This window comes from Pezoporus occidentalis, unplaced genomic scaffold (genome assembly GCF_034315485.1).
Source record: "Pezoporus occidentalis ecotype Australia unplaced genomic scaffold, CSIRO_AGI_Poc_V1 ctg4, whole genome shotgun sequence".
Classification (NCBI taxonomy): Eukaryota; Metazoa; Chordata; class Aves; order Psittaciformes; family Psittacidae; genus Pezoporus; species Pezoporus occidentalis.
Window position 1 is genome coordinate 2,104,789 of NW_026915724.1, and position 27,941 is coordinate 2,132,729.

General features: G+C 39.8%; 1 protein-coding gene across 3 annotated transcripts; it reads right to left on the reverse strand.

Annotated features, from left to right (window-relative positions):
- Nucleotides 1–1,088: 1,088 nt before the first annotated feature.
- RDH10 (retinol dehydrogenase 10) lies at nt 1,089–27,827 on the reverse strand. Of its 3 annotated transcripts, XM_062633186.1 has the most exons (7): nt 27,247–27,826; nt 26,494–26,732; nt 6,325–6,423; nt 4,834–4,979; nt 4,372–4,503; nt 2,321–2,473; nt 1,089–1,540 (listed from the first exon to the last, which is right to left on the reverse strand). In XM_062633186.1, exons 1-6 carry the CDS (start codon nt 27,536–27,538, stop codon nt 2,350–2,352), a joined length of 1,032 nt encoding a protein of 343 aa, XP_062489170.1. In that variant the 5' UTR covers nt 27,539–27,826; the 3' UTR covers nt 1,089–1,540; nt 2,321–2,349. The 3 variants fall into 3 exon arrangements, with proteins under 3 accessions (XP_062489170.1, XP_062489171.1, XP_062489169.1); XM_062633187.1 differs by having other exon boundaries at nt 1,089–2,473; nt 26,494–26,729; nt 27,247–27,827; XM_062633185.1 differs by having other exon boundaries at nt 1,089–2,473.
- Nucleotides 27,828–27,941: the final 114 nt, after the last annotated feature.

A 27,941-nucleotide genomic window follows, 5' to 3' on the forward strand; every position in this document is an offset into this window, starting at 1 on the left:
CTCCCCACAAGCACTTCTGCAGTTCTCACCAGATGTACAAGATATCCAGTATCCCTTTTCTCTATATGCATCTGACTTTTGAATAGGAGATTAAAAGAACACAACTTAGAAATATGCTCACAGAGTGCACCAGTCATGAGCCACACCTCAGCCACACAGTTCAAGAACTGAGATGAACTACTGTATTTCTGGAATAGTAGTAAACTCAGAGAAACAAAGATGACAATGTATTTGATAATTAAAGTAGAACTCTACAAGCCCTGAAACTTGCTTTAAGTCTGCAAGCATTGTAAATTGACATGATGGCTTATAGAAGCTTGGTATTACTTGGTCAGCTTTTTTTTTTTTCTTTTTGTCTCGCTAATAAGTGTCTTGAGTATCAATATATCAAAATTTAGAAGTTGCTTCTTAATCCAACACAGCAATATAGAGGCATCTTAGAAAAACAAATGTGCATTAAAATGATGCTGTACAATAGAATGAAATTTGCTGTACTTGCTCTTAGTGACTCTGCTGTAAGAACTGAGAAGTTAATTTGGCCCTGGGGAAGTCATTAAGAGGCTTTTTCAAAAGAGTATGGAATTTTGAGCAAGGGTTAATGCAAACAGTTTTTTTCTACTTCAGATTAATTTCTAAACAGGCTCAGTTAACAACACTATTCTCCACACGGACACCAGCTTATTTTAGATGTATGTTATATATACAGTAATAACTACAACTGTACTGAAACTACATTTTTTAATTGAAACTATGTTTTTTAATTGAAACTACTTTTAAAACTGCACTCACATGATGACATTTTTAAATAGATCTAAAGCTCCATACAAAACCAAAATGAATATTCTTTAAAAGCTCTTTGACCAATTACTTCATTGATGAGTTTAGAAACCAGAGAAAACAGTCACCTTCTAAAGCCTAATTTCACAGTACTGACTTATAAGAGATTACACTGTAAAATCATGCAGCTGACAAAGTGGCTATAGGAATTGAGCAATACATTTCTGAACTGTGTTGATACTCAAGAGCTACGGAACAGGCACAAGTAGTTTGCATTAGTTTAGTCTTTAAAGGAAGCATTCCAGTCACTGTTTTAAGGAAAAGGTGGCTCACTTTAATAACCACAGGCATTGGTCACTATTTAACAAGACATTCTAAAAAAGTAATCACAATTTCTCCGATAGTAGTTTACAAGTGGATGGTATACATTAAGATACAGAGGTAGAAGTTCACTTTTACAATGCTTCACTAATACAGATTACCAAATTCAAGGCACAAAATTGTTTGTTTTACAAAAAATACTGTAAAAATTCATTTGCTGTTCTACAATGCGAGTACAACTCAAAAAAAAATCTTTACACCCTTCCATATTCTGCATGTAGAGTTGCATCAGGCGTTATTCTATTTTTCCTTTGCTAATAATTGGCATATGACCAGCACTTACATAAACAGTTTGTATCTCAGCTGAGTTGCTTTGTCTTTTAGGCACAAGTCCAGTTACAGAAATTGAATACAACAGCTTCCTCAGGGGGATGAGAGAACTCTGGCAAAAGAAAGAATGAGGAGGAAGAAACATATAACCCATAACAGTAGATTGGACTCTGACATGTAAAGGGAAACAGAACAGAGCATATTTCAAATCAAGAGACTTGAAAAAAGTCAGTTTAAATCATTGACTGCATTCCTAGAAAACCAGATGCCCAGTACAAGTTTGCTCTGAGAGTATTTAAGACATTCACTTGCCTTTGAATTGGCAGAGATTTACAAATTTCTTTTTATCTTTAAATAGAACACACAGCTGATACAAAAGAGAATTACACCACAACTGGGCCATGTGTCCTTCAGAGCTTGGGTGAAGGAGTGAAGAGATGCATTCAGAACCTGTCCTTGCATTTACTAAAAGGTCATGAGCAGTAGCTTAAAGGGCAAGATTTCCCTCCCCCTTCTCAAACAACATAGGGAAAGACAAACTATTTCTGAAACATTGCATCTTCTAGTAGGAGACAGTTCTTATAAGCCTTGGGAGGCTGAGGAAGAGATAACACACAGTGCACCCCTACAACAAGTATTGTGACTAGTTTACTGTACATACAGTGATATTCTAAATGACAATGGTGGCAGCTACATTGTAAATTCACTCTGTATACCTACCAAGTACTCTAGTCAAGTTTTATTTACAGTATATAAAAAAAAAAACATTGATTTTTAGAGTTCAATACACAGGTTTAGGACCCAAGAGAATGCCACAGCAAGATGTTGACATTTGCATCTGTTAGATGCAAATGCACTTTGCAATTCAGTCATATAACATTACTGTATTCACCTATAAATGTTAGTCCATCCAAAAGAGTGTTACATTCCATTTTTCGCTTCATTATTGTTCATAGCCTGTTTCCTTTGAGCGATGAAAGGGTACATACACTTGTCTGCTCCCAAAAATCGATACATGCATACCACTGCTTCAAAGGGCAGGATACTGTGAAAAACAGGTTAGAAAATTGTTAGAGGACAGAGTAAAACAAAACCTCTGCTTACACTATGTAATTGGTCTCCTTAAAAGCAATACAACAGTTATTAGAGAGGCTTTTTAAAAGACTTAAAGGATTTTTTATTTCACAGGGATACTTAGAGAATTTAAATTCTAGAGTTCTAAGCACGCAGGCAAGCAGAAAGGAGGAAGCTGCTTAGACACATGCCTCCAGCTTAGAACAGATTTTCTGCTGTCTCTTCACAAGCAGTACGATAGCTTGTTTTAAAGAGGTGGAGGAGGGAAAGGCCATCACAGGTGGTCTACTGAAAGCAAAGCATCTGCTCAAAGCCACATCAGCAGAGGTCACCAGATATTGAAGATATTCTTTAATGTGGGATTAGCATTAGTTAATGCCATTCTTCGATCACCAAATGTCTAACTGCCTTGACCTATATTCTAAACTCAATCATCCATCCTCAGAAAGAGAGATCCAAAATAAAGAGAGCAATTTCCTCTCTCCCTCTCCAGGTAAAATTCCAGGAAGTGTCTATGTCATGGGTACCTGACTACAGACCCTTCCCTCCTTTCCATATCCACAAAATACTTTCATTTCAAGTGCAGTACTCAGGAACTCTAGTGAAGAACTAGAATGGGATTTCCTCACCCCCAGGGAATAGCAGCAAACATTAATTCAGTGGAAACCAGTGCACAGAATCTAGCCATTAGGAGTAATGCCCACTGAAGCACTGAGGAGTACTTCACCATAAAGGTGTCCTCCCTGCTAGTAGTACTGCTTCTGCACTAGTGACTGGAGGGCCTTTGATCTGTGATACTGCCTGAGGCATGGATTATACAGAAGCTTTGATCTCCCTGTTGGAAGCTAAAGTGTTGAACCAAGGCAACACAAGGGCCTTTGATGTGACTGTTGCTGCATAAGGCACTGTTTGTGCAGAGAGCACTAAAGGACCCTCTGAGCTTCTGGTTGAAGAAGCTCATTCTTAAAGATACTGACAGTGGCCTTGATTTGTTGGCAGAAGACACACATACATACGCTCTTCCAGGAAAGAGGTGAGCGATGATGCCTCTTCTAGTCTGGTGAGCCTATCCACCATGAGAGACTTGAGGCAGAGAAGAATAAAAGTGCAGATGGAACAGAAATCACCAAGGATCTCTGTTTCAACCATCCCTCACAGAAGGAAAATAAGACAATCCTATATTTTAAAGATTCTTTCTACACACTGCACATTTAAAACAAAAACAGACAGCTGTGAGGATGTCCTCTATAATAGAATGCAAACGATGTTGCATCAGTGGAACACAGCCAACTCCTGTATTACCCTGCATCATTGAAATGTCAGCCTAGTTACAGATTAAAGTGTTCCCATCCAAAAACCGTGGCGTGATAGAACAAAGGAGGTAATATTCCTTTAAAGAGCCCTTCTTCCAAACTTAGACTCTGAAAAATGGTTCTGAATGCACAGATTTGCAGTTTATCTACCATATCTGTACAAGTCCTAGAGAATCTGTAGGCAGGGCCTCCTACACACTGGTTCTAGAGACAAACAGCTAGAGGCTGTTTTGCTGGAAGCTGTATCAGGGCCCCATTCCTAAGGAGGAACCCAAACAATAGAAATAAGGCCGTTGAAAAGAAAGTAGGAATCTAAGGAAAAAGATACCAGAAAGGTAAAACAAGGATGCATAATACATGGGATTTGTTTTATGGAGCTTCCCAAGCAAGCAACCTACACTCACGCAAGCCAAGAAAAACTTATGAATTCTAACAAAACAGCACCAACAGCCTGTGTGAGTGGGAGGGTATATATATCCAGAAAGCAGACACGCTCTTGGATTTTACTAGTATTCTGTAGAGTGTATTGCCAACTAACTAGCAGTTCAGCTCTTACCTTTTCATGAAGGTGACCATATACATGAGACGAGGTGTACAAATCATTGGCTGGTCTGTAAGGATAGCTCTCATAGCCTGCTTCACACAGTACTCTGGTTTCAAGGGTGGAAGGAAAGGCTCAATTTCTTTTCTGAAATATTTAAGACACATCAATAAGAGAAATAAAGGACTGCAGACCTCATTCATTAACTCACTTTCTCTGGAATGCCTCAGCAGGGACAAAGACTTTAATTTTTTTTATATTCACTCTTAGGATACAAAGACTATATAGCTCAGAACTTGTGTAGTTTAAGTATAAAAGGACAGAAGACAGTGAATTCAGAAAGTCTATTTTTTGAGCCTAATACTAATGCATATTAAAGCAGATATAATACTTTGAAAGTATTTTTATGGTAACAGGTTAGTTACCTTCAAGTACTTTTATACTACAAACACAGAGCAGGAGGAGAATGTTACTCACCTGATCCTGCACCCTCTAAACATTCCTGTATCTACAAGATAAGGGCAGACCAAAGTTGTTTTGATTCCATCTTTTTCAGCAGCCTTCAATTCATGGCTCAAAGATTCATGGAAACCTACAGCTCCGAATTTGCTGGCGCAATAATCCTGTGTTGCCAATGAATGAAGAAAAAGGCAAATTAAAAAGGACAGATATGAATCACGTTCAAAGCCAAAGCAAATCTGCACAGACTTTCAAAGCAACAACAAAAGACACCCGCTGAATACAGCATCACATCAACTCATTATCACTTTACTTTTGAGGCAATTAGCATAGAATCATGAAAGCAGGAAAGCTGAATGTGGGAGAATATTACCTTGGATTCAAGTCTGACCGGGCAGGCTCACGTGGCAAGTTACTCCAATTACCAATTTGTTGTAACATTTAATATTAAGCAAAGGATTAAGACACCTAATACTATCTTGGGTCAGATTTGAGAAAGACTGGGGAGTCGGCAGGGCATAGGTGTAAAAAAATCTTAAATATTTTACTTCTAAGCTTAGTTTCAAAGAAGATATAATAGAGATCTGAGTGTATTTAATTTTCAGAAGATGATATAGCTTGTATATCTCAAAAATACTTAAGTTCAGCAACATTAAAAAAGCAATTACATAGACAGCAGTAGCATTCAAGTTTCCCAATGGTTGCATTCACCTCTGCTGATCACACACAGTAGGAAATTCTAGTCTAGTCTAGGAAATTCTTTTTAGTTTTCTTAAGTTATACCAGCTTTGTTCATTTCTGTTACAAAACACTGCATTCTAAGGCCCTCAATTAAACTGCACCTGTATACTAAGCCTTTGTTTACGGGATAATATGACCATTATTCCATTAGGCACATTAATTTTCATGCTTTTTGTTCACACTTGCATTTGTGCTAATGACCCCAAAAGCAAGATAAGCCTATAACCCTAACCTAACTTTATGTATCAAACAAGTCTCACAAATTGGTATTCTCAAACGGCTGCTAGCAACTAGATAACCTCATGCCTGTAACTGGGAGCCTAGTAAAGCAGGTGATCTGTATATTCTGGGAGGAACGTTGGCAGCCATTTCCTCACAGAAACAGGAAACAGAAAGCATTACTTTTGAAATACCTTGCCTTTGGCTTCAAGCTTAGCATTGAAGATCTTGACAGAAGTAGGTAAGTAGGCACCCGTCAGTTTCTTAATTTTATCAGGTAATTCAAAGATCATTTAGCATTCTGAAATCCTTTGCCATCCTAGGCTATCACTCTCAAGTGGAAAGTCCACCTGCTAAGTAGTTGAATACAGCGGCTGCCCGAGTCCTGTGGATCCCACACACACAGAGCCATGTGTTTATATGGTACTCAGCACCACAGCTTCCAAGTATCTTTGAAGATTTGACTTTATTTTCGCTAGTTGACAATACAAAAAAAGCTTATCCTAAGCAAGACATGACACATTTATTGTTAATTATAGTCTAACAAACCTCCACTCCAGCAGTGCTGAACAATCCCAAAGAGCTTGCAACTGTCACAATATGTCCATGGTTCATTTCCAGCATCTTGGGAAGGAATGCTTTAGTAGTCTACAAAGTAAAAAATAAAAAAATAAAGAAAACAAAATAAAAAAAAAAACATACCATGAACACCATACATTAGCAATGAGCCTTCAAAACCCCCATCTCAGTTTATTGTCAAGAATTTAGAAGTACAATCTATGTACAGGTTTTGAAATTATGAGTTTTTAAAAAAAGGCCACAAGAAAATCTACAGCTTGTTTGTGAACTCAGACAGCAAGGCAGCAAGGATTATATCTCCAGAAATCCTAAGGTTAAAGGATTAATTGAGCTCAGACATGTTTATTTTTCTGCAAGAGACTAGTTATCAGAAAGAGATAATTTGACCCTAAAATGGAAGTCAGATTTTTTTTAAGACATAAAAAGGAATGCCAAGTGTTTAATTACACCATCCAGCTCATCTATGTTAAAACCACTGAAGATTATCAGCTCTAATTATTGACAGTGTGTTTTGTAAAGTTAGTTATGGCTCATTGTATCCAATTAATTTATCTTGGGCATTTTACATTAAAAGAAATACTAGTGAAAGAGCTTTCGATGATGTTATTTTTTACAGAAAATTCAAAAAGCATCTGCTAGTCTAAATTAATTTTCATCTTTATTAATATCCATAAGCAATTGTTCTAGCTAAAGATATACATTTCTATTATTAATTCCTTCAGTTTCAAAACAAAACAAAATAAAACAAACACTAGTCACAAGGCGAAACTTTGATTTTAAGCTCCAGTTTTTATGCTTTGAATTATAACAAAGTTTGTTTCTGTTTAAAACCCCACAGTTAATACCTTTAAAAAATTAAATTTTAAGCAATAAATTGAAGCCATTTGCTAGAAGGTCACCCCTGCTAGAATACCTTTGTCATCTGTTTGCTGAAGCTGACCCAACACTTTCTTTTTTTAAAGAAGTATTAAGCAGATAACCATATATGCTAAAAACTACATATACCATTTTACTACTTCACTGATTTATTATTTATTTCAGCTTCTAGATTGGCAATGTACTATGAAAAATCACTTCTAAATTGCCAAAGAACTTGAGACAATACTTTTCAATCACAAGCATACCTAGTTAATATATAAATCTATTAATGACACAGCTATTACTCTATTCTAGTCCAATTTGCTCACTACCATGAATGCTTAATCCTACCAGAAATGTGGTCTTCCCATGTATTTTGGATCCAAACTCAGAGCATGCAAGTGCCCCTTAAGTATTTGCTACTTGCTTAATTATTGGTCTGTGTCAGCTGCATTCTTAAGAAGATGTGCAAGCCACAGCTGAATCCATCTAATTCCATTCTTATGCTGTCTGCATTTTCCAATCACAGACGTCAGGACAGTTTTGCTCTAATGATTTTCACATGTTCTTGTACAACATTTTTGCCTGCAGGTGTTAAATGACTAATCCAGACCCCCTAACACTACACAAAAGAGTGTTTTCACTGGACAGCTGGCAGATGATAGAAGATTAACAGACCTCTTGACTCCTTTCCTTTTCTACTGTTGATTCATAGAACTCCTAGATTCTGTCATAACTGCATAACGAAGCTAATTATAAAAATAATCTGAGCAAGCTGCCTTGCATTTGTTTCTCTCCTCATGGCAGGGATCTCTAAACCTCTTACACAGAGCCTTGGACAAGCATTTAGTTCACTGTTAAATTAATCTGTGCCAGGCACCACAAAGTTTCAGCCTCTCTTCACATGTTGCATGGCAACAAAGCCCAGTGATCACAGGGTAGTGCCCTCTTAAAAGTAACAGACCTCACTCAGACACACTTAAGTTCTACAGTATGTTATTTATCTGCAGCTTGCCTGATGGACCCCAACACTGAGAGTGTGTATGCTAGCTCTGACACTCCACGCTATCCCTGCAAGGGATCCATGCTCCCAACTTGGTCCTGCTAACAATTTACTCCCACCACTGGAGCATTAGTCAGCTCCATCAGCAGTTTCCACTTACGTCTCAGTTATCTGCCCACATCACATTGGAATGACTGATTGCCACCTCGCATTGCCAGAAAGCCTGATAATGCAGACTGAAGCTCTGGCTGCAAACCACAGCAACTACAGAAATGAAGGGGCACTTGCCCTGGAGCTCATCTTGGGGAAGAGAAAGAAGGGTAAGTAGTAGTAATAGATTCCACCACCACCACCATCACCTTCAAGGCTTGAATCAATGTGTTTTGTTCCATGAAATAAACAGCAGATCAGATAAGCACATCAAGTGTTGTTGGACTGGCTTTTCTACGATCTTTATTATGGCACTGCTTAGTTTTGGAGGTTTTTGCCAGTTTTTTAAACATGATGAACTATAACTAGGTGTCCATAAGTGTCTGTATCTACAGCTGAAGAGAAGAATTTTCACAGGCATATACACATAGATAGGGCAAGTAACTGGAACAACTGCAGAACAGTAAATTTCAGAAAGCCCGTTCAACTATGCTACACTCTTTCAAAGCATAAAGATTATAAAGACTGAGTCTTCAGAGCTTGTGGCTACAGTAACCCATTTTCAATCAAGAGGAAATTGGCACATAAATAAACCGTGTTGAGGACAATTTTGGGTGATGTTTTCAGCAATTCAAACGCAGAGTGAATAACTTCCAGCAGCAGAACCACAGTCACTTCACGTAAGTCATCTCTTAAAAGGCCATTTATAGCCACATAGGAAAAAACACAGCTCCTCTGCTCTGAAGACAATTAGCAATTCATGGAAATCTTTGCGTGAGACCTCGGTGTTCTGAAACAGCCTGTTCGTAGCAGGCCCCTGTACACTGTCATGGGACATTATTCTGCAAATCCATTTAAAACCTGAAGCTGAAGGACTCTATAAAGTTAGCACAACTATCATATGTGTAGAAAACTTCGCAGTCAGCTATCAGCATTTCAGCTAAATGGATGTCAGAGAAAGTCATCTTGGTTGCTGCCACCCTCCAGCCATCTGCAACAGCTGGGAGCCAGTACTTAAAAACAAGCAGTCAGAGGCAGACACACCCTATGGGGGGGGAGGCATTTCCAGTCTCAGAGTAAAGGCTTGCCCACTGCTCCTCCCAGCCTCCGCTTGCTGGGAAAAACAATCCCAAAGTGAAGTTATTCTCTTTCGTGGTATAAGCAATCCCCAAATAAATCAGTGCTCTTACTGAGCTTCTGGCACAGCCCACTTCCTTGATCAAAGCAGCTTCCTCCATACGCTGGTCCCCAGTTTTTTTGCCTGTTACATAAACCAGATCAACCTAGTTTCTTTTTTCTAGTTTCTTTCAGCTTCAGCTACATCTGCCCACCAGACCTGAAGTCTTCTGTGTGCTGCTGAGAAACTAGTTAAGAGCTTGACTGGTTCGGGGCAAGATGCCTCCTGGGTGGCCTTCCCATCTGGAGTTTGTCTGAACAGGTAGCACAGCCCACATTGGTCTTCTGAGGTGATGCATGGACATGCTAATCCTCCATTAAAAAAAAAAAAAAGTATTAGAAGATACCAAGCAAGAAATGCTTTTTGTCCATGGAATTAGAGGTCATGAACCAGGCCTCCAAAATAATTCAAATCAACTCAAGTGATTTAATCAACTATCTGACTTCTAGCTTGATCTTTCAGGTTTCAGTTTTACCTCTCACAGCTGCAGCGGAAGACATTTAACCAAAACATTTAAGTACTTAAAGTCAGACCTCGGTCTTTTATTAATGACAAACATAACACACTTTTCAACACTGAGGAGAAACCAGTAAGGAGAATATAGCAGATGAAAGGAACTGTGTTGTGATGCATCAGGAGGAGGAATCGAAACAGTTATGCAGCACTCAACAGCAAGAAATTTAAGTTGAGCATCCTCTTCACTTGGAATTAGCTTTTTTCTTTTAGAAAAAATTAAAAGCCCCCAAAGCATAGTGCAAATACACATTTTCTAACCTGCAGTGTAGTTTAGATACAGCAACTAGGTAGGCTTAGATAGAACACATGAGGCTGTTCTGAACAGAGAGTAGGGCTAATTTTTCAAGCTAGTTTAACCTTTAAGGTTTTTTTGAAGCCTAGAGATCATTTCCTAATCTAACCGTTTTCCTCCATGCTTCTGAATATACCAGTAAAAACAAACTATTCCCAGTAGCTGTAACCAAACATCTATTTCATGCGCACACAGCTTTAATGACTTATTTCTCACAAGTGTGAAACTGAACAAGCATTTACATGTCACTTCATAGCTTTTTTAATCTGTTCTCAACATTTTGGTTTACGGCAAATTAACTTCTAACAGTCTAGCACTTCTTCCCTCCCCTTCCCCAAATTCTTTAGTTCCATTCTTAATGAAACAAAACTCAAAAGATTGTGCAACACAAAGAACAGCACAGCTGCAATGTCAAAACAAATTAGTCTAAATAGAGCAAATGAGAATATGAAGAAATACTGTGTTTGGGAAAGTGATTTTTTTAATTAAATTTTGGATTAATTATTCTTAAAGAAGAAAGCAAGCATCCACAGAAAACAATGTTAGCTGTATGCAGCTCAAGACAATGGTTACCGAATGAAGAAAGCACACCACAGCAGAAAAGTATGTGCTACCTGATGTTTAGAGAGTTGTCTTTATATAAGCAAAAGAAATAAAGCAGACCGTATGTGTTGGTACCTATTGTTTCAATACGGTAATTTTCTTTCCTACTTTCTGCCTTCTGTCAGCCCTTTTAAACTGTTTTGATGGCATAAACAGACTGCTTTACTGTAAGGCAGAAATTCCCATCAGGTAAGGAGGCTAGAGCACGGCTATCTCTTTCTGGGGCTGATCAAAACAGGTGAGCTTTTACATCACCTTAGTTACCCCCAACAGTGGTGTAATAGTACAACAGGACATTTCCTCCCAAGCCACAGCTATTCCTGACTGCCAGAGCAGCTGCATAACTGCAAGATGTCCAACATTTGGGTAAATGTATTGTTTCATCTTCATGTTAAACACTATTTGGCCAGACTCAAGAAACAAAATTGGTGCAATTAGTCAAGGACCTATCCTGACGGCTCTGGGAGCTAACGTACCAGAGATAACAGCAGCCTGCTGCCATATGTTAGCCAATTCTAAAAATCATGTATCAACAGAGTTGGTGACAAGAAAACATTGTTCGAAGTTTCTGTCCTTTCTCCCCCTCAGCACTGACATTCAGCCTTCTTTTCTTCCCGTTCCTCATAGCCTACAGCAGGACACACTGCAGGTTCCCCTGCAAGACAGCATGTGGCTGCTCACTCCACCATGGAATGAAATAGAGAGATTTCCACATGCCCCAGTTTCTCTTTCCATTCCAGTAACTGAGAAGGAAAGCACAAAGGTCTGACAAAAGAGCACCTCTAAATATTTTGCAGACAGGCTGTAGCACCTTGCTTTAAAATAGATTTCTCCAAACTGCATAGTACAGCACTAATGCACTACTATATGTTAAAAGGGAAAGAGAGATGCCTGAAAGGCAGAAAATCCCCATGGCAAGCTTATCAGTAAATGTACTGAATTTATTTTCAGCTACAGTCATACAGCCCAGCTTATTTCAGAAGATAACGACTTTAAATACATTTTATAAACACTGGGTAGAGCTTCACTTACAGGATTACAGTGAAAGCCATTGCCAAATAGTTTTAGAAGAGGCCTTGAAAGTATACCCTAGATCTGTGTAAGTCTCAAAGGGGAACTTATTCAAGTTAGAGGCTATAATATCCAAAGTGCCTTCTCACGCACCATATCATGCAGCTAAAATCCTGGATTTAACCATTTATTTTCCTTCTAGTTTTTTTATCTGGTTCCAATGAGAACTGAAAATAATTATTTCTCATTTGCACTTCCATCTCAATTACTTTTCCCATATTATCTCCACATCCTTTATAATTCCATTATACCAGGATCTCCAAAATGCTAGGTTAAGGTGAGATTAGTAACTGTGCTAAGACTATATGAAAATACCAAGTACTGAGTTGAAGACAAGAGAGACCACACAGCACAAAGGACATGGCTCAGTCAGTAATAGGCTGAATACAGAACATAGACAGGAGTCTACAACTACTGTTGACCTTGCTAACACAAGGGACCAAAGCTGTACTTTGAAGGACCTTAGATGTCTCTGATGACTGTTTTTTAAGAAGTGCTGGGCCCCTTCTGGATAATTAGCCACTGTCTAAGTAAATATTTGAATAGCTGTGGAAGTTAGAACTATTTCTGATCTTCAGTTTCTATCCTCAAGATAATGAAAAATAGGCCAGATTTACCAAGTCTTCCTAAAGAATGGATTAACAGAGAAAGTCACATATTTGCCTGGATTTCTGATGTTCTACTCAGGTCCTTTCAGAGCAAAAAGGATCAGGAGATAAACATAATGTCCTCAAGCCAAGCTTCCATAGACAGCTGTATTAAAACCACTAAAGGAAACTATTCAAGGATTGCCCTCAAGTGTCTTGAGCAAGCCGTGTTCAAAATAAAAAAAGCTAGACCTTCCAATATTTCATGTCAAAAGGGGTCCCTTAGTTGTTTAGCTCCTGGCAGGCAACACAAGCTTCAATTTCTCACTAAAGCTTTATTTGTCCTTCACATAAAACCCCACTGTTTTGGGGCCATGGGGATTCCTTTAATACTGAACTGCAACAGCAGTTAATGCTTAACATACATGCACAGTAATAATGTTACAGTTGCCTTGCAACCAGAAGCTCATGAAAGAAAGAGATAGACTTAAACAGAAGTCTATAATGATGTCTGGTAGCAAGAAAGCAAAGCTACACACCCCCAATACTCTGGATAGCCTACATTTGCAGACAGAGTGAAACTACAGATAAGATCTAACCAGGTTAAAAGGTGAAGGTAGCAAAATAAATACTGTGAAGAATTAAGCCACAATGAAAAGCAAAATTGGTTAATGTAAAACTGTATTTGAAATATAGAGATATGTATATTTCTTCTCCTTTCTAAGTCTGCATGAAATACTGATTTGAAGCACATGAAGTCTTAGCTTAATAAAAACATAAGCTATTACTTGAATCACTTGTTTAATTCATTATTAATTCATGAGTGATTAACATTCCTATTTTCTTCACCCTCATGACTGATCCATATATATAAAATCTCCTGCTTCACAACAGACATTTAATCAGCTGAAAATCATTAAAGGTGCACAAAACTAGGTTAAATTTTATTTACTGAAGTTTGTAAGTGGGTTTCTTAGTAGTAAGAAACATCTGTCATGCCATTTGCTAAAGAACAAGTATGCTACAGTCCATATTTACATTACTACTTTCTTCAGCATTTGCAGTATTCACGTTCCAGCTCTAAAATTTCTTCAGTTTTCAAAGCCAATAGGTACCACTGTTTCCTGTGAATGGTTCAGTTACTGTAGTAGTTTGTCTTACCTAGAGTCAACTCATGTTGCGTATACCAGAAGAAAGCTGAAACTGAATTAAGTAGTTGCCTTAATCAGAACTTAGTGCCACAACACTGTTTACAATGGGTAGACAGTAAAGATAAGATAAGTAATGCTATTAAAAAAACCACACAGGAAACTAATACCAGTAGTTATCTCTCAAACATTAATCATTGATTTCCACTCTTTACTACTAGAACTAATTATGCTATGCCTAGAGCAACTGAACATTGCCTGGCTAAATTGCCTTTTGTATAGCTTGTTAACAAAGCTTAGTTGAAAAAGGGTTGTGTCTACAGAGACTGGGATATGAAAAGTGCTCAGAGAAGGATATTGCAACAGTAACTTTTGTTACTGTTGCCTTACCATGTCACTACATTGTTTCCCCCACTCCCTTTCTTTTAAGGGCTTCGTTTCCTATGATCTTACTCCAAATTGGGTAAACTAAGAGTGAAGCAGAAAACAGCTTTGTTCTCCCACTTGTCTGAAGTATAGGTTAAGTATTCAAGACACTACCTAAATACAATTCCTGCTTCAGAAGCTTTCTTCTTGGGACTTAAGGTAGAAAAGTTATTACCTAAGCTTTACAGTCATTTGCTGTTGTCCTGGCTTCAGCTGCAACAGTTTAGGTACATATAACGCAGCCAAAGGTGGCCCCAGTTTCTTAAGAACAGTTCAGTTTAGACAGGGCACTACTTTATATGCTTTCCGGCCATGAAGAAGTTCAGGTATTCAAGGTGAACTATCGCTGTTTTTTCAATGCCAGAAAGTGGCAATTTATGCTATTTGTAAGCAGTCTCCATCTTTCTGCTCCTGAGAACTTTTATATTTTTTCTTCCTAAGAAGAATAAGACTTTAGACTTACAAGCTTTTACAATTGTTTCCACTCTCAGATATCAGGTGTGTCATGTAAAGTGTCTGATCTTTTCAATGACTATATACTACCAGGCATTTCTGTGGAAGCATCTAGCTGCCTTTAATGGACATGCTTGCGTATATGCTACCATAAATACACACCTACTTGTCTACTTTCATCTGTTCTTGCAGGTATCACTTTGCTGATATATAATTGCTTTATATATGCAATAATATATGCAGCAGCATATATTATTGTTTAAAATCACTGGTGGTATATATATAGAACTCTTCCCTCCAGAATTAGCAAGTCATTGATTTCATATGGCTATGAAAAATTAAGCACATCCTCACAGGTTGACCAGAGAGGCCACGGAAATGCCCATCTTTGGAGATATTGAAAAGCCAACTGAATACAGTCCTAGGCCCACAGCTCTAGGTGGTCCTGCTTGAGCCAGGGTGAGGAGGGGGCTGGACCTGATGATCTCCAGAGGTCCCTTCCCACCTCAACCATTCTGTGATCCGCCACTTAAGTATATCAGCTCCCTGCTCAACAGCCCATTCTCTCACAGAGGAAGAAGTTCATTAGCCAGCAGAGAATTTGCACTTTTTGTTCCTACAGGAACTGCAAGTTTATCAATACAGAATCATAACTAACTGGAAATAATCTCTCTCCTATATCTCCCCTACAGGAGCTCTTGCCTGTAATAAATTACCCTGCTCTGTCTGAAACAGAGTCTGTTCTTCCATTTCTTTCTCCTTTCCCTTTGGTCTCAAAGTCCTTTCAGCTGGAGAGAGGGTCCAATGAAGCAGTGCAGAGCACCTAGATTTTTTTCAGAATTAATATTTTCAGATGAGTCAGGAACATCCACATAGCAAACTGTTTCCAAAATCTAATGATGCCTCCCCAGCTGCTAAATGCCCTCCAGTAAGCTCACTCCCTTGCCAGCTTCCTAAGGGTTTTCTGAGCCCTCACAGACAATTCTGCCTACTTTTAATTTTAATGGCTTTTAAAGCTTGGACAAAGCAATCATATTGGATTCCTGACAGCTAGCAATGAACCAGGAGAAAGACAGTATGTCTCTCTGTGGAGAACAGGGACAGTGAAAGTGCAGAACATATGTTGCCAGTGGTGTTTGCTGTGGATTTCAAATGCCAAACTAATCTAAAAGCTGAGAATGATTAGTAGCTGGTAAGATGGCATGGTAGAACAGCTACTGGAGGCCCAGCTATTTCTTTAGCCTGCCTTACACTGCAAGACAAACAAGATACAGGCCTCAACTGAAGCAGAACTTGGGAATAAATGTATACATGCAAAGTAACATGCAGTTTAAAGAAAGTGAATCTGTCTGCTCAGATCTACCATGTCAACGTTTGAGCTTTCCATATACCCACAATTAATACAGAGCTCCAACATGGCTGTTACAGCCCAGTTTTACTTCTGTAAATTCAGGATCTTAAGTTACAGTCCCAGTAGGCAGCACCACCAACCTTGTATTCTTCCACAGGCAGATCTATGAGCAAAGATGGCCTACCTTGCATTTATTCAAATGTCAAATCTGAAATAAGTTTAGAGTTTGCTGGTAAAGTGATATAATAAATTGACACTTGGCTACTCTCTTTCACAAAAGCTGGTTTAAGCCCTGTTGAAGTCAAGAAACTAGAAATTCGACTTTGTTTATACACTGACAAATGGCCATGTCAAAGGATTTGTAGTGTTTCAGAGCTATGTTGACATAAGTGTAACAAACACATTAGTCCCTCACCTTCATTAGCGCAAGTCTGAAGCAAATGTCCAACCATTTGGAGAGCAGTTATTTATTGCCAGCTATTTGATAATCATGACAAAAATGAAAACATGCTCCTATGAGTCAGTGAAAAATCCACATAAATTCATTTCAGAACAACTATTAGGTAAGAACTCAGAATATTGTTCAGTGAACAAGAACACAATCCAGCTTTTAAATACACATTTTTCTACAGCTTGCCATAAGCTTAATCATCATCTGGAGTATTTAGTAAACCTTGGTATTTTAGTCTGCATGTTTCCACAAAGTTACTAGAGAACAGCACTGTCAAAACTACTTACAGAAAATATGAAGTCATCATTCATACTTTTTGATTTATGTAACAGACATTTCAGGAAGTGGCTAAATTGAGACTCTCTCATTTTATAGAGACCTTAAGGCCAGTACCTCCATAGCACTACAATTGCCGTACTACTTGCAGGCAGATGAAAGCTGAGTCACTTTACTCATCCTCCCCAACTCAGTCACTAAGTCATCGTTTTGAATCGATTACTTTATAGAAAGGAAAGTGGTTATGCCATAACTATCTCACAAGAGGAACAGATTAGAAGGAAAGCTTCCCTTTTCATGTCACAGTCTTACTTAGTAGAAACAGAAAAATAAAGAATATATTATAGTTGAATGGAAGTTTGGTTTCAAAGTTTGCTTACACCCCAGAAGGCTCCAACTTATGAAGCAGCTCACTGAATGAGACATAACATTTTTAAATGCACGCGGCTTAGAGGTTTGTTTTTTTTTTTTAAAAAAGGGGGTTTGTTCCATACTTCACCTCACTCTCCCAAAAAGGGGCATGCAGAAAATAGCCTTAACAGGTAAACTTTATCTTCATAAGCAAACAAGAGCTAAAATGACAAAATGCCTCCAGCTGATACGGTGACTAAAAGAGCGACTGATGCAATTGTCAAAGATTCTACTTGCACAGGCATCTTAACCAAACACCAGCAAGCTGCTCCCTTTCTCAGGGGTGAGTTTTCAAAGGCAGAGATACTTCCCTTTGCCTGCCTGTGGAAAATATGCGTATTTCCCACAAGCTGAAACACAGCTCTGGCTTGGCTTTTCCACATTCAGTGTTAGTACAACTGACTTTCAGAGAAGTCAAACAGTGCAGTAGGCACAGAGATCATCGCTCTTGATGGCACACCACAGCAATTACAGTATCAGTGCAAGGTAAACAAGTTAGAGCTGTTAACACATTATTTCATGTGTTCAGAAAACTAGCCTACCTCTAAGAGTTTTTAATAGCGTGTAACTAAAATATTGCAATTTCTTTAGAAGTTGTTACATTCAGACTGTTATGTCAATGTCAGATTTGCTACAGCTTGGAACCATTTATGCTTAACTGTTTGCAGCCTCTAAATCTATTCCAGAAAAATCTCTCCAAGAATGAGGTTTCATTAGACAGCCACAGCTACGTGGTTCTATCTTATTCCTCCTCACCCTTTTCCCAACACAGGTTCCCCCCTGCCACTGGCCAGTCCAAGTCTGAAATGTCAACGAGGAGTCTCTAAATAGAAGTGTCAATAATTCTAGCTAGTCCCTCAATAGAAAAACTAATCAACCTGGCCAAGAAAATGAACAGCTTTCCTCCCTGCCCTCTGGACAAGTTAGTGAACTGAACTGGCTCACCCATGGATCAGACAAATACCAAAACTAGTGGAAGGCAAGATGGAGATTCAAGGGGTAGCCCCAGATGAAAGCTTGCTACCACTAATCTTCCTTCTAGTTTAATCCTAAAATCAGCAGAAACTTTGGACAAGTCACTTTGAAGTATACGCACTCAAGCACTTCTTAAAACCAACACTGAAAGGGGAGTGCTTAGGAAACTGTCACACAAGTTCAAACAGATGGCAGGAGTGACCAGCACCAGGGCACATTTAGGTGCAGAATTCAACAGCCAAACAAACTTGAATTTCAAAAGGCTCACACCAAGTCAGCCACCTCAGCTCCACAGCTGTTCTGGCATTCCCTGGCCTACCATATTCTCCCATCCCAGTTGTGATAACTCACTCGTGTCATGTGTTAATTTGACTGGCATATAAATCATTACACCAATATAATTATTTATAAGAACAGAGTGTTCATTCAGAAGTGTAAGCACAGATGTAAATCCCTCGTGTTTGTGACATATCTTCTTTCAAAATAAACCATCAGAAACAGATTCTGACAGTCTCAAAGTCTGCCTACTCACCTACATTGTAAATGTATTTCAAAAGACTTTTTTTAACAGAAGTAGCACAAGACCACAGGTAAAAGCACATAGCATCACAGGTAAATCAGCTTCAGTTTGCCTTTGCAGAAAGGCCTCTACCATTTTTTCCACAAAAGACACACAGGTATCAGTACCTTAGTTTTACCATCAGTGTGAGGAGCCAGAAAACCTCAAAGGTCAAAGGAGAAAGGTTTATCAAGAGAGTGATGCTCTGGCTTTTACATAGAGGGCTGTGGAAAGGTTTAGTACTAGAAAAACATAGCAAAAACCTTCCCTTTCCCCTCCAGTTCCCCCCCAAAAAACCCAGAAGTGAAATCAAAGCATGAGAAGCACTGGAAAAGAATACTCTTCATATCTTTATCATAAAGATAAAAGTAGAAAAGATTTAAGAAGTGCAGTGCTAAAATGGCAGGGATGGTGCTAGCAAACATAACACTAATCTTTCCTCAATCTGTCTGGTCAGAGTAATTGATGACACCAAGAGCTACAGAAGGATTGCTTACCCACACAAATCAGTTAAGACAGGTCTTAGGCAGTGATGGAAACAGTGGGTTAGCAGGACACTTACCCATATTATAATTAGGATTGCTTTTCTCCACAGCTGAACACATGAACAGGCATATCTTCGAGAAGTCTGTTATAGTTTCTTGGTTATTACGGAGAGTTAATACCACAATGAGATCTCACTAACTTAGCTGATTTTCATTAAATAAAAGCAAATGTTACCTGTAGATAGAAGAATCTGGAACTTTAAACTCCATTGCTCTCTTAACCATCCAAAGGACAAGAAAAGCATACACAATCTTCTAAACTGAGTATTTCACTGAAACAGTGAAAAGCCACTCTCCTTGCTTCTAGTAAAATTAGGCACCACACTGGCAAAGACTACTATGCTATTACAAGTAACAACATAGTATCAGACCAAAGTCCCAAAGTCAGTGCACAAGTTTTTGCTCAGTCAGCTGACCTACCTCATTTGATAAGAAGCAGGAATTTTATCATCACACTGATTGGTCACCCAGGACCACATCTTCTGAATAGATAGCAACCCTGAAAGCATTCATATGGCTTTGTGACAAGCCTCCAACCTGCAGAAAAAGTCACAGGAGACTGAAGAGTGAGATATCCCAAGTGCCTTACCTCTGTAAGCTATACTGAAACTCCAGCTTTATTTTAGATGACTACAGAATTGCAAGCCACTAATAACTGATGAATACTTCAGATATGCTTCAAATAGTTTGAGAAGTCTTAGCATGCTCTCTTCAGGACAACTCTCCCTTTCCTTCACAGAACTTTTACATTGCTTTTCTGGGAAGTATATTAATGTTTTTACCTAAACTCTTCAAGCTTCATATAGTTTAGTGCATGGAACTAACTGGCTAATCACACCTTATGTTACTATACTGGACATCAAACTAGAGGCAACAAACAATCCACAAATCACAACAGGAATCTTTATTTTCTGTTGTTTAGGACCAATGCACCTTTCAAGTGGTGCAGCAAATTAATTTCCAAAATACACCTGAGAGAAGCTGTCACAAAACCTCAGGTGTAACTTAAGTTTAAGGAAAACATTCTGAATGTTCATTTCATATTTTTCAACTGACAGGAATGAAAATCAAATACTTTACATCATTAAAGAGAAGAGAAATGCATGAATTCAGTTGCTTTTTGAACAAAATAGGCCAGCATTCTTCATCATGCAAGGAAGATGCTCTAGCACAGAAAGCGTACGTAGGAATGCTGGTGTCGTAACACACTGAGAGTCTTCTATGCAATTTTTCACAGCCCTGATGGAAGTGCTGCCAATTAAATCAAGAACGCTCTAAGCTGCTTTGTTCAGACTCCTTGATATGTAATCACTCATTTATCATCAAGGTACAGTAGATGATAGAGAGCCATGACTAATCAGCCTCAACAGACCTCAGGGACTTGAGCCGAGTAACTTGTGGAACAGAATTTTGGTGGGCAGCATTCTGGAACCCAAATTATAGGTGTTTGAACTCATATGGTTCCCACACAAGGCAAATAAAGGGACATTTTGCATAAGACTAAGACCCACCTACTACACCATCCCAACTTAACTGTGCTTGCTGACTCTTCAGATGAGTACATTGTCTGAAGAATCACTTTTATCCTTATCCACAGCTACACTGAAACTGATAAAAGATCACTTCTACAGCCAAAACTTAGACATTAAGGTACCTAACCAAAAGGTTTGTGTTGGTTCCCTCCCCTCCAAAAAAAAATCCCAAAACAACCACCCAGGATCAGAATTAAATTTTCAATTATTTAAATTATTTTTAAATTATCACTACCACTAAAAACTGACTACAAGGCTACATTACAGATACTCTATGTACAGATACAAGATACAGGTTATAAAATTAAGCATTGCATGCTGTGACAACTGTGCTTAACACAGTGCTCGGCAAGCTCCAAGTAGACTGCAAAATAAAATTGTGAGGAAAGCTCTGAGCCAGTAGTCTTGTGCCCACTCAAGCTCCAGAAATATATGGCCACCTATTTATTCTTTAAAACTTGTGGTAAATACATCCCTTTATAAAATGGGAAAGTACAGTTTTCTAGAGCATGCATCTGAAAGACAGTACTTTCTCAACTAACAGATTCCCTTCTATTTTCTTGAGAACCGAACCCAAGAACATACGAACTGCAGAACCATACCAAAGCACTTATAAGTACAACTAATATGACTGTTTCTATATCCAAGAGTATGATTGCTTTTTCCTTCATATTCATTAACAAGCATGCTACCACAGTATATGAAATACATGGGCTGTCCAGGGTAATTTACTAGCGGCATGTAGTTGGAACCATTTTGGTAGGGAAGAGTTAGTTTTGATGACACTTTCTGGATCACATACACATGTTTTACTTGAAATTGATCCAGCTCATTTTTCGAAGAAAAATAGTATAGAACTTGTAGATTAAACTTTGTAAGTAAAGTTGTGCATCTTGGGATACACTATCATGAAACTGGGGAAAAAAGAAAATAATTAAAGCAGCTAATTCCTCTCATCCAAAATGCTAAATATAGATAGCTGGCCTGTCCATGGAATATTGTGTCTATATTTGTGATCATAGATACTAGAATCCTAGAGATGAAGACAAAAATCAAACTGCTATGCCAACAGGCCACAAGACTCAGCATGATATAGTTTCAAATAACATAAAAAGCTGCCTTTTCTTCTGTAGAATATTCAGTGTACACACTAAGTGCAATACTTTCATATTTAAACCAAAAAAATACTACAGGTATGTGAGCTTTATTTAACACCAGGGAGCTTAAAGAGACTAGCATAATAATACATAAGTATTGATACATGATAGGTAACTACAAGCCACTTATTTTCCAAGGCTTTAGCAATCCTGTCAGTCTAATTAGACTGACAGATAGAGCAGCTGCATAAATAGGTATTTGATTTAGTAACTCTGCATTAACTTTCTTTCCAAGATAATTCAAATTTTAGACTACTTATGAATGTCCTAATTCCTTAAGTAACAGTACCCTCTTTACTCAGTATTATATTTTTCTGTATTAATGTCAGGCCACCTAAAAGATTTTTTTCAATTCCTACAAATGTATGAGCATAATTTTAAAAATCAAGTAATTTGTAAGTGAATGAACATAACTTCTCTGGTTAAGACAGCCATACACAAGTCTTCAGACTCTTGGTTCTAGTCTTTTACTATGCGGATTTTTTTTTTTTTTTATAAATATGACAGAGCTGGAGCTGAATGCTTTTGCTTCCCCCTTTTGGTAAGTTGAAGAGAACTCTAGGAGAGCTTTAAGCTAAAAGCTTTGAAGGATCCACATGATAGGGAAACACAGATATCCGTTCTCCAATCTTCATACTTAAGATCTGCTGTACAGAAGGACCTTCACATCACAGAACTTCAGACCTTAGTCATCACCTTGCTCTTGCCTCTCCGCGAGTCCCGTTCGACCACTAATTCTAGAAGTACTTCCTAGGTACTAAGCTGATGTCCTATATTAATACCTACTTAGAATCATAGAATAGTTAGGGTTGGAAAGGACCTTAAGATCATCTAGTTCCAACCCCCCTGCCATGGGCAGGGACACCTCACATTAAACCACCATCACGCAAGGCTCTGTCCAGCCTGGCCCTGAAAACCACCAGGGATGGGGCATTCACAACTTCCTTGGGCAACCCATTCCAGTGCCTCACCACCCCTACAGTAAAGAACTTCTTCCTTATATCCAATCTAAACTTCCCCTGTTTAAGTTTTAACCCATTACCCCTTGAACTATCACTACAGTCCCTAATGAAGAGTCCCTCCCCAGCATCCCTATAGGCCCCCTTCAGATACTGGAACGCTGCTATGAGGTCTCCATGAAGCTTTCTCTTCTCCAGGCTGAACAGCCCCAACCTTCTCAGCCTATCTTCATACGGGAGGTGCTCCAGTCCCCTGATCATCCTCGTGGCCCTTCTCTGGACTTGTTCCAACAGTTCCATGTCCTTTTTATGCCGAGGACACCAGAACTGCACACAATACTCCAGGTGAGGTCTCACGAGAGCAGAGTAGAGGGGCAGGATCACCTCCTTTGACCTGCTGGTCACTCTCCGTTTGATGCAGCCCAGCACACGGTTGGCGTTCTGGGCTGCGAGCTCACACTGCCGGCTCATGTACATTTTCTCATCAACCAACACCCCCAAGTCCTTCTCCACAGGGCTGCTCTGAATCTCTTCTTCTTATCCAGCAATAGCATTATTCTTCCAGAAAAAAAGTTAGAATAGGTACAAGAACCTCAAATTGTCTGGAAATAAGAGTTTCCACAGCAGTTTTACTAAATAAATTCCACAATCTAAACTGCTGTATTTTGATACTTCACTTAAGCTTTATTGTAAAGCCAAAAGAAAACTGATTAAGCAACATCTTAGACTATGATTTAACATTTTTCAAATCTGTATCCTGATGTATCACAAGAAGAAAATTTCCTAGTCTGCATAAGTTCGGTTCCAGCAATTCACAAGTGCAGCCAAGTTAGTTATTCTTGCAACAGACAGGGAGGAAAGATAGCATTACACTCCTGCTACAGTTTTATGCATCTGCAAATTATAGTAAAGCAGAGCTGGCTTGTTTCATACTGGGAATGGATTTTGTCCCTATGTTTTCAATATCAGAAGCATTCAAGTTATCACAGCATGAAATAACAGGTTTTTAATACTGCAGTGGATTTTATGCTGTGGAAATTGCTACATGATGCAGTGGTGACATGTTTATATAGAACACTCATGGGAAGGATTATACAAATCATGAATGTCAGCAAATGGAAAGCATCTGTTTAGGCTGTGGCATGCTGCTAAGGCTCTCCTGACTGCCAGTTTGTGATATGGTACACAGCCCAGTTGGAATCACATCAGCAAAGCAGTGACAGGCTTTCATGTCACTGCCTACTGCAGAAGTTGGGCAGTCTTCAGATCGTAGCTGCTAACAAAGCAAGCTCAGATTACCTGTGTTCTGTATGGAGAGCAGACAATCAGTCTTATTTCAGATGTTTCAAGCGGACAATAATAGAGCCCCAATTGAAGTTTTTATACAGGATTACACTGAGGCTTGATTAATGATCAAGGGATGAAGAAGAATTTTCCATCACATAAACAAAACATCAACAAAAACCCGGAAAGTACAGACAACTACTGAAGCAATATTACATGAAAGATCCATGCCTTTATAAAACCCATTTACAGCTTTTTGGAAGAAACACCCTCCAAGAATAGTTAAAAGCCTGCATAATGCTCCAGAGTATTCGCTTTGCTTTTGGACCACCAGTTTAGCTGACATGGAAACAACTAGCTGTATAAAACTTCACACATCTAGACACATTGTTCTATTTAAGTCAGCATTGACTTGCATCAAAAAAGTTGGCTTCAAATCAGCTGATTCAAATGGTATCTTATGAATTAAGTACTATTACTTTTAATAGAAGTCCACCCACTGCTGATAAAGCCAACCTTTTCTGGGATCATGAAGGGGAAGACAAGGAAAAAAGCTTTGCCAAAAGTGGAAGAAAATGAAAGGAAAGGCAAAGCAGGACACCAGATCTGCAGGAAGCATACATATGAACAGATCCTCAACTGGTGTGTTGACTGCTCCTTAGAAGCTTAAGCCAAGATTTCAAGTTCCACAGTTCACATCTAACTATACCTTCTTGGAATATTTTTGGTTTTGGGTTGCTTTTTGGTTTTTGTTTTTTTTTTAATTTTAAAGTCACTTCACACTAACATTTGAAGATGAATAAAACTTATGGAAACACAATCACGGCCAATACTAGACTAAGTTTAGTTTTCTATAACACACAGAAGGTGCTTTAAAAAGGTCTCTGAAAAAGAGTTATAAATAAGTGTATGGCTTGGGCCTGAAGGAAGAACAGCTGGAGAATTTAGGATCCTCCCATATTTTAATTCATGGTGATGTCATAATTTAGACTTCTTGGAAACTTTGTCAATTCAGCATTTAAACCACATCAATAGCAGTCATTAAATCTAGTGCACATCACTGTTTGTTTAAGCATCAATTTAACTTTTATGAAGGCAAACATGCAGAGCTCTTAGTTGTAAGTAGTCATATGAGCTTTCTCAGAACATTTCAAGTTGTCTTAAAACATATTTTCAGAGTTTGAAAGAGTTTCCAAACACACTATCTTGTGTGCATGGAAGTTTAAGCAACTCTCTCTGCAAGCTTTACAATACAGTGGGAAAAGACTGCTCTGCCATTAGGTGTTTCACAGCACAGATTTGAAGGGGCTCCTTTAGGGTTATGAAACAGCATTTCTCTTCCACATTAAAAAAAAAAAAAAAAATCAGGTTTGGGAGGGCCTAATAAATTCTGAAGATAAGGCATTTTACAGAATTTTGTTATGAAAAGGTAAGAAAAGCCAAAGAAGGCTTAAACTGAAGTATATTTCAGATTGCTTAATCCTTTGATTATTATGCAAGTGTATTTCATAACATTATTTGAAGGACCAAAGAACAGTTTTAGTACTAACAATGGGCTCAGTCTGACAGCTAATGCTAACCCAATTGTGCCTCATGCCCTCCTTCAACACTCCAGTTTATGTAACTCCACACCACCACGGATTTAAAAATAAACCATACAGGAAAACAAGGTTGAGATAGAGTAAGATCATGTAACTTCTTCTCCTTGATTAACATCTGCTCGTTATGGAGACAATATTGCCCCAGAAACCATGGTAAAGATTTTCTTACTTCTCCTGGCAGCCCCCAGAGAAAGCTATGAGGACAAATACACAGGATTCCTGAAAAAGTGTTCTTGGCTTGATTTCTTGAGAAATCTTTTTCGCCATCCTCCCAGCCGTCAAAAGGAACAATTTGCCTCCAAGGCAATTCAAGCAACATTTCCAGCAGGGGTTTTAAGTATTTTTTTCCAGAAATGTGCAAGTTTGGTATTGCAGCTATCATTAAAAGAGCATGTTAAAGCTGTTAGCATGCTGGCAGAAGACTATAGGAGGAAAGCTTAGAAACCATTCATTAACAGTAACAAACTTTACACAGATTCAGAGGTTATGCTTGCAAAGCATATCCAGGGCTAGAAAATAGGACACAGAACTTGGAACTGAGTTAGAGGAATATATAGTTGAGTTAAAGGTATTTGTTAATAATACCCACCATTCCTGCTAAACAAAAAAGTTAAAGACAAGAAACCCTCAAAGCACTGAGCCCGCAAGTGAGAGGGAGCAATTGCAAATCTCAAGGAGACAGGAACTAAGCAACAGCAGCTAGTTTCCCAAAATTAACTGACAAGAAGGGCAGCAGAATGGAGTTTATATTTACCCAGAAGTGTGCATGGCAGTTGACCATCATGGTCCTCTCAATAAGCTCATCAGGACACTCTAGAAGATGGTGCCCAGAGACCACGCCAGCATTGTTAACCAGGACAGACACTTCGCCAACCTCTTTGCGGACCCTCTCCGCTGTTGAGTAGACATTTTCTCTTTTGCTCACATCACAGGTGTACGTGTAAACCTGCAAGTTGCAATGGGGCAGCGCATCTTTCTCTCCATCTGCAGCTACTAAGGAATATAGACAAGAGAACAAAAGGGGGTGGGTGGGGAATGTGGATTAAGTTCTTACTTGTATTATGTATTTGACATTCAAACAAGTAGTTGAGTGGAAACAGCAAATACATTTCCACTACAGTAAAACTTCTATTTGCTTTGGTGTTGCCACAGTACACAAGGACTTGTCTATTTACTATTGCTGCCAAAGCGTTTTAAGAAAAGCTGCATGGTTTAGAGCCGCTGTCGAAGTCCCAAGCTACACGAAGCAGGTCTCCCCAGGGCACGGGGTCGGCCCGACTGGCAGAGGCACTGACCGGACGTCCGACGGCCCCGTGCCCGGCGGAGTCCAGCCCGGAGCCGGTTTCACCTGCCCGCTGTATGCGAGAATGGCTCCGGGACGCAGCCCGTCGGGCGCGCAGCTGCGGCTAATCCTTCCGCGGCCCTGCAGGTGAAGGGCAAGGGGCAGCGCCCGGGCCTGGCGGCGGGGGGCAGCCCGGGGAGCCCGCCCCGTGAGGCCGCCGCTTACCTCTAGGGGCGGCGGCAGCGGCAGCCTCAGCCATCTCCCGGTAGATGAGGCGCACCATGCCCGCCGTCTCTTCGTTGCTCTGCGTGTTGATGTCCCATAGCACCAGCAGCGCCCGGCGCCGGGCGAACTCCAGGGCGAATAGGCGGCCCAGGCCGCTGCCCGCCCCGGTGATCAGGCACACCTGCCCCGCCACACTCTTCTCCTTGGGCCGCACCAGCCACTTAGCCGCGGCCAACACGAAAGCCCACAGCACTCTGAAAGTCACCACGAAGAGCTCCAGCAGGATGTTCATGCTGCCGGACCCCGACCGCGGAGGGTTGGAACGGACCCGCGCGTCCCAGCACGGCCGCCCGCGGAGCCGGAGGGGACGGACAGTCGCCGTCGGCGCGGAGCCTCTCCGCGGTGGAGGCGGCTCCTCCTCACCGCCCGGGTCCCCCACCTGGGGCCGCCTCTGCCCGGGACCTCCTGCTACGGGCTGGGACGGAGGCAGACTCCACTCCCGCCGCTGAGAATCTCGCTGCGCCGCCTGGGGCCAGGCTCCCCTTTCCCGCTCGCACTCAGAGCCGGGCAGACCTCCCCGCCTCAGTCACACACACCAAAGCAAGCCGGTACACAGCGCTCCCCACCCGCTGCCTCCCCAGCCCCGCACACCCGCGGCCCCGCTACTGGCAGTGAACATCTTGCTCGCTCGCCCC

Excerpts from the sequence above, each read along its gene's own strand:
- RDH10 (XM_062633186.1), bottom strand. The coding sequence starts at position 27,538 with ATGAACATCCTGCTGGAGCTCTTCGTGGTGACTTTCAGAGTGCTGTGG. Across the intron at positions 6,424-26,493 it reads ACTGCCATGCACACTTCTGG|ACTACTAAAGCATTCCTTCC; the intron begins GTAAATATAAAC and ends TTTACTTTGTAG. Across the intron at positions 2,474-4,371 it reads ATGGTCACCTTCATGAAAAG|TATCCTGCCCTTTGAAGCAG; the intron begins GTAAGAGCTGAA and ends TGTTTTTCACAG.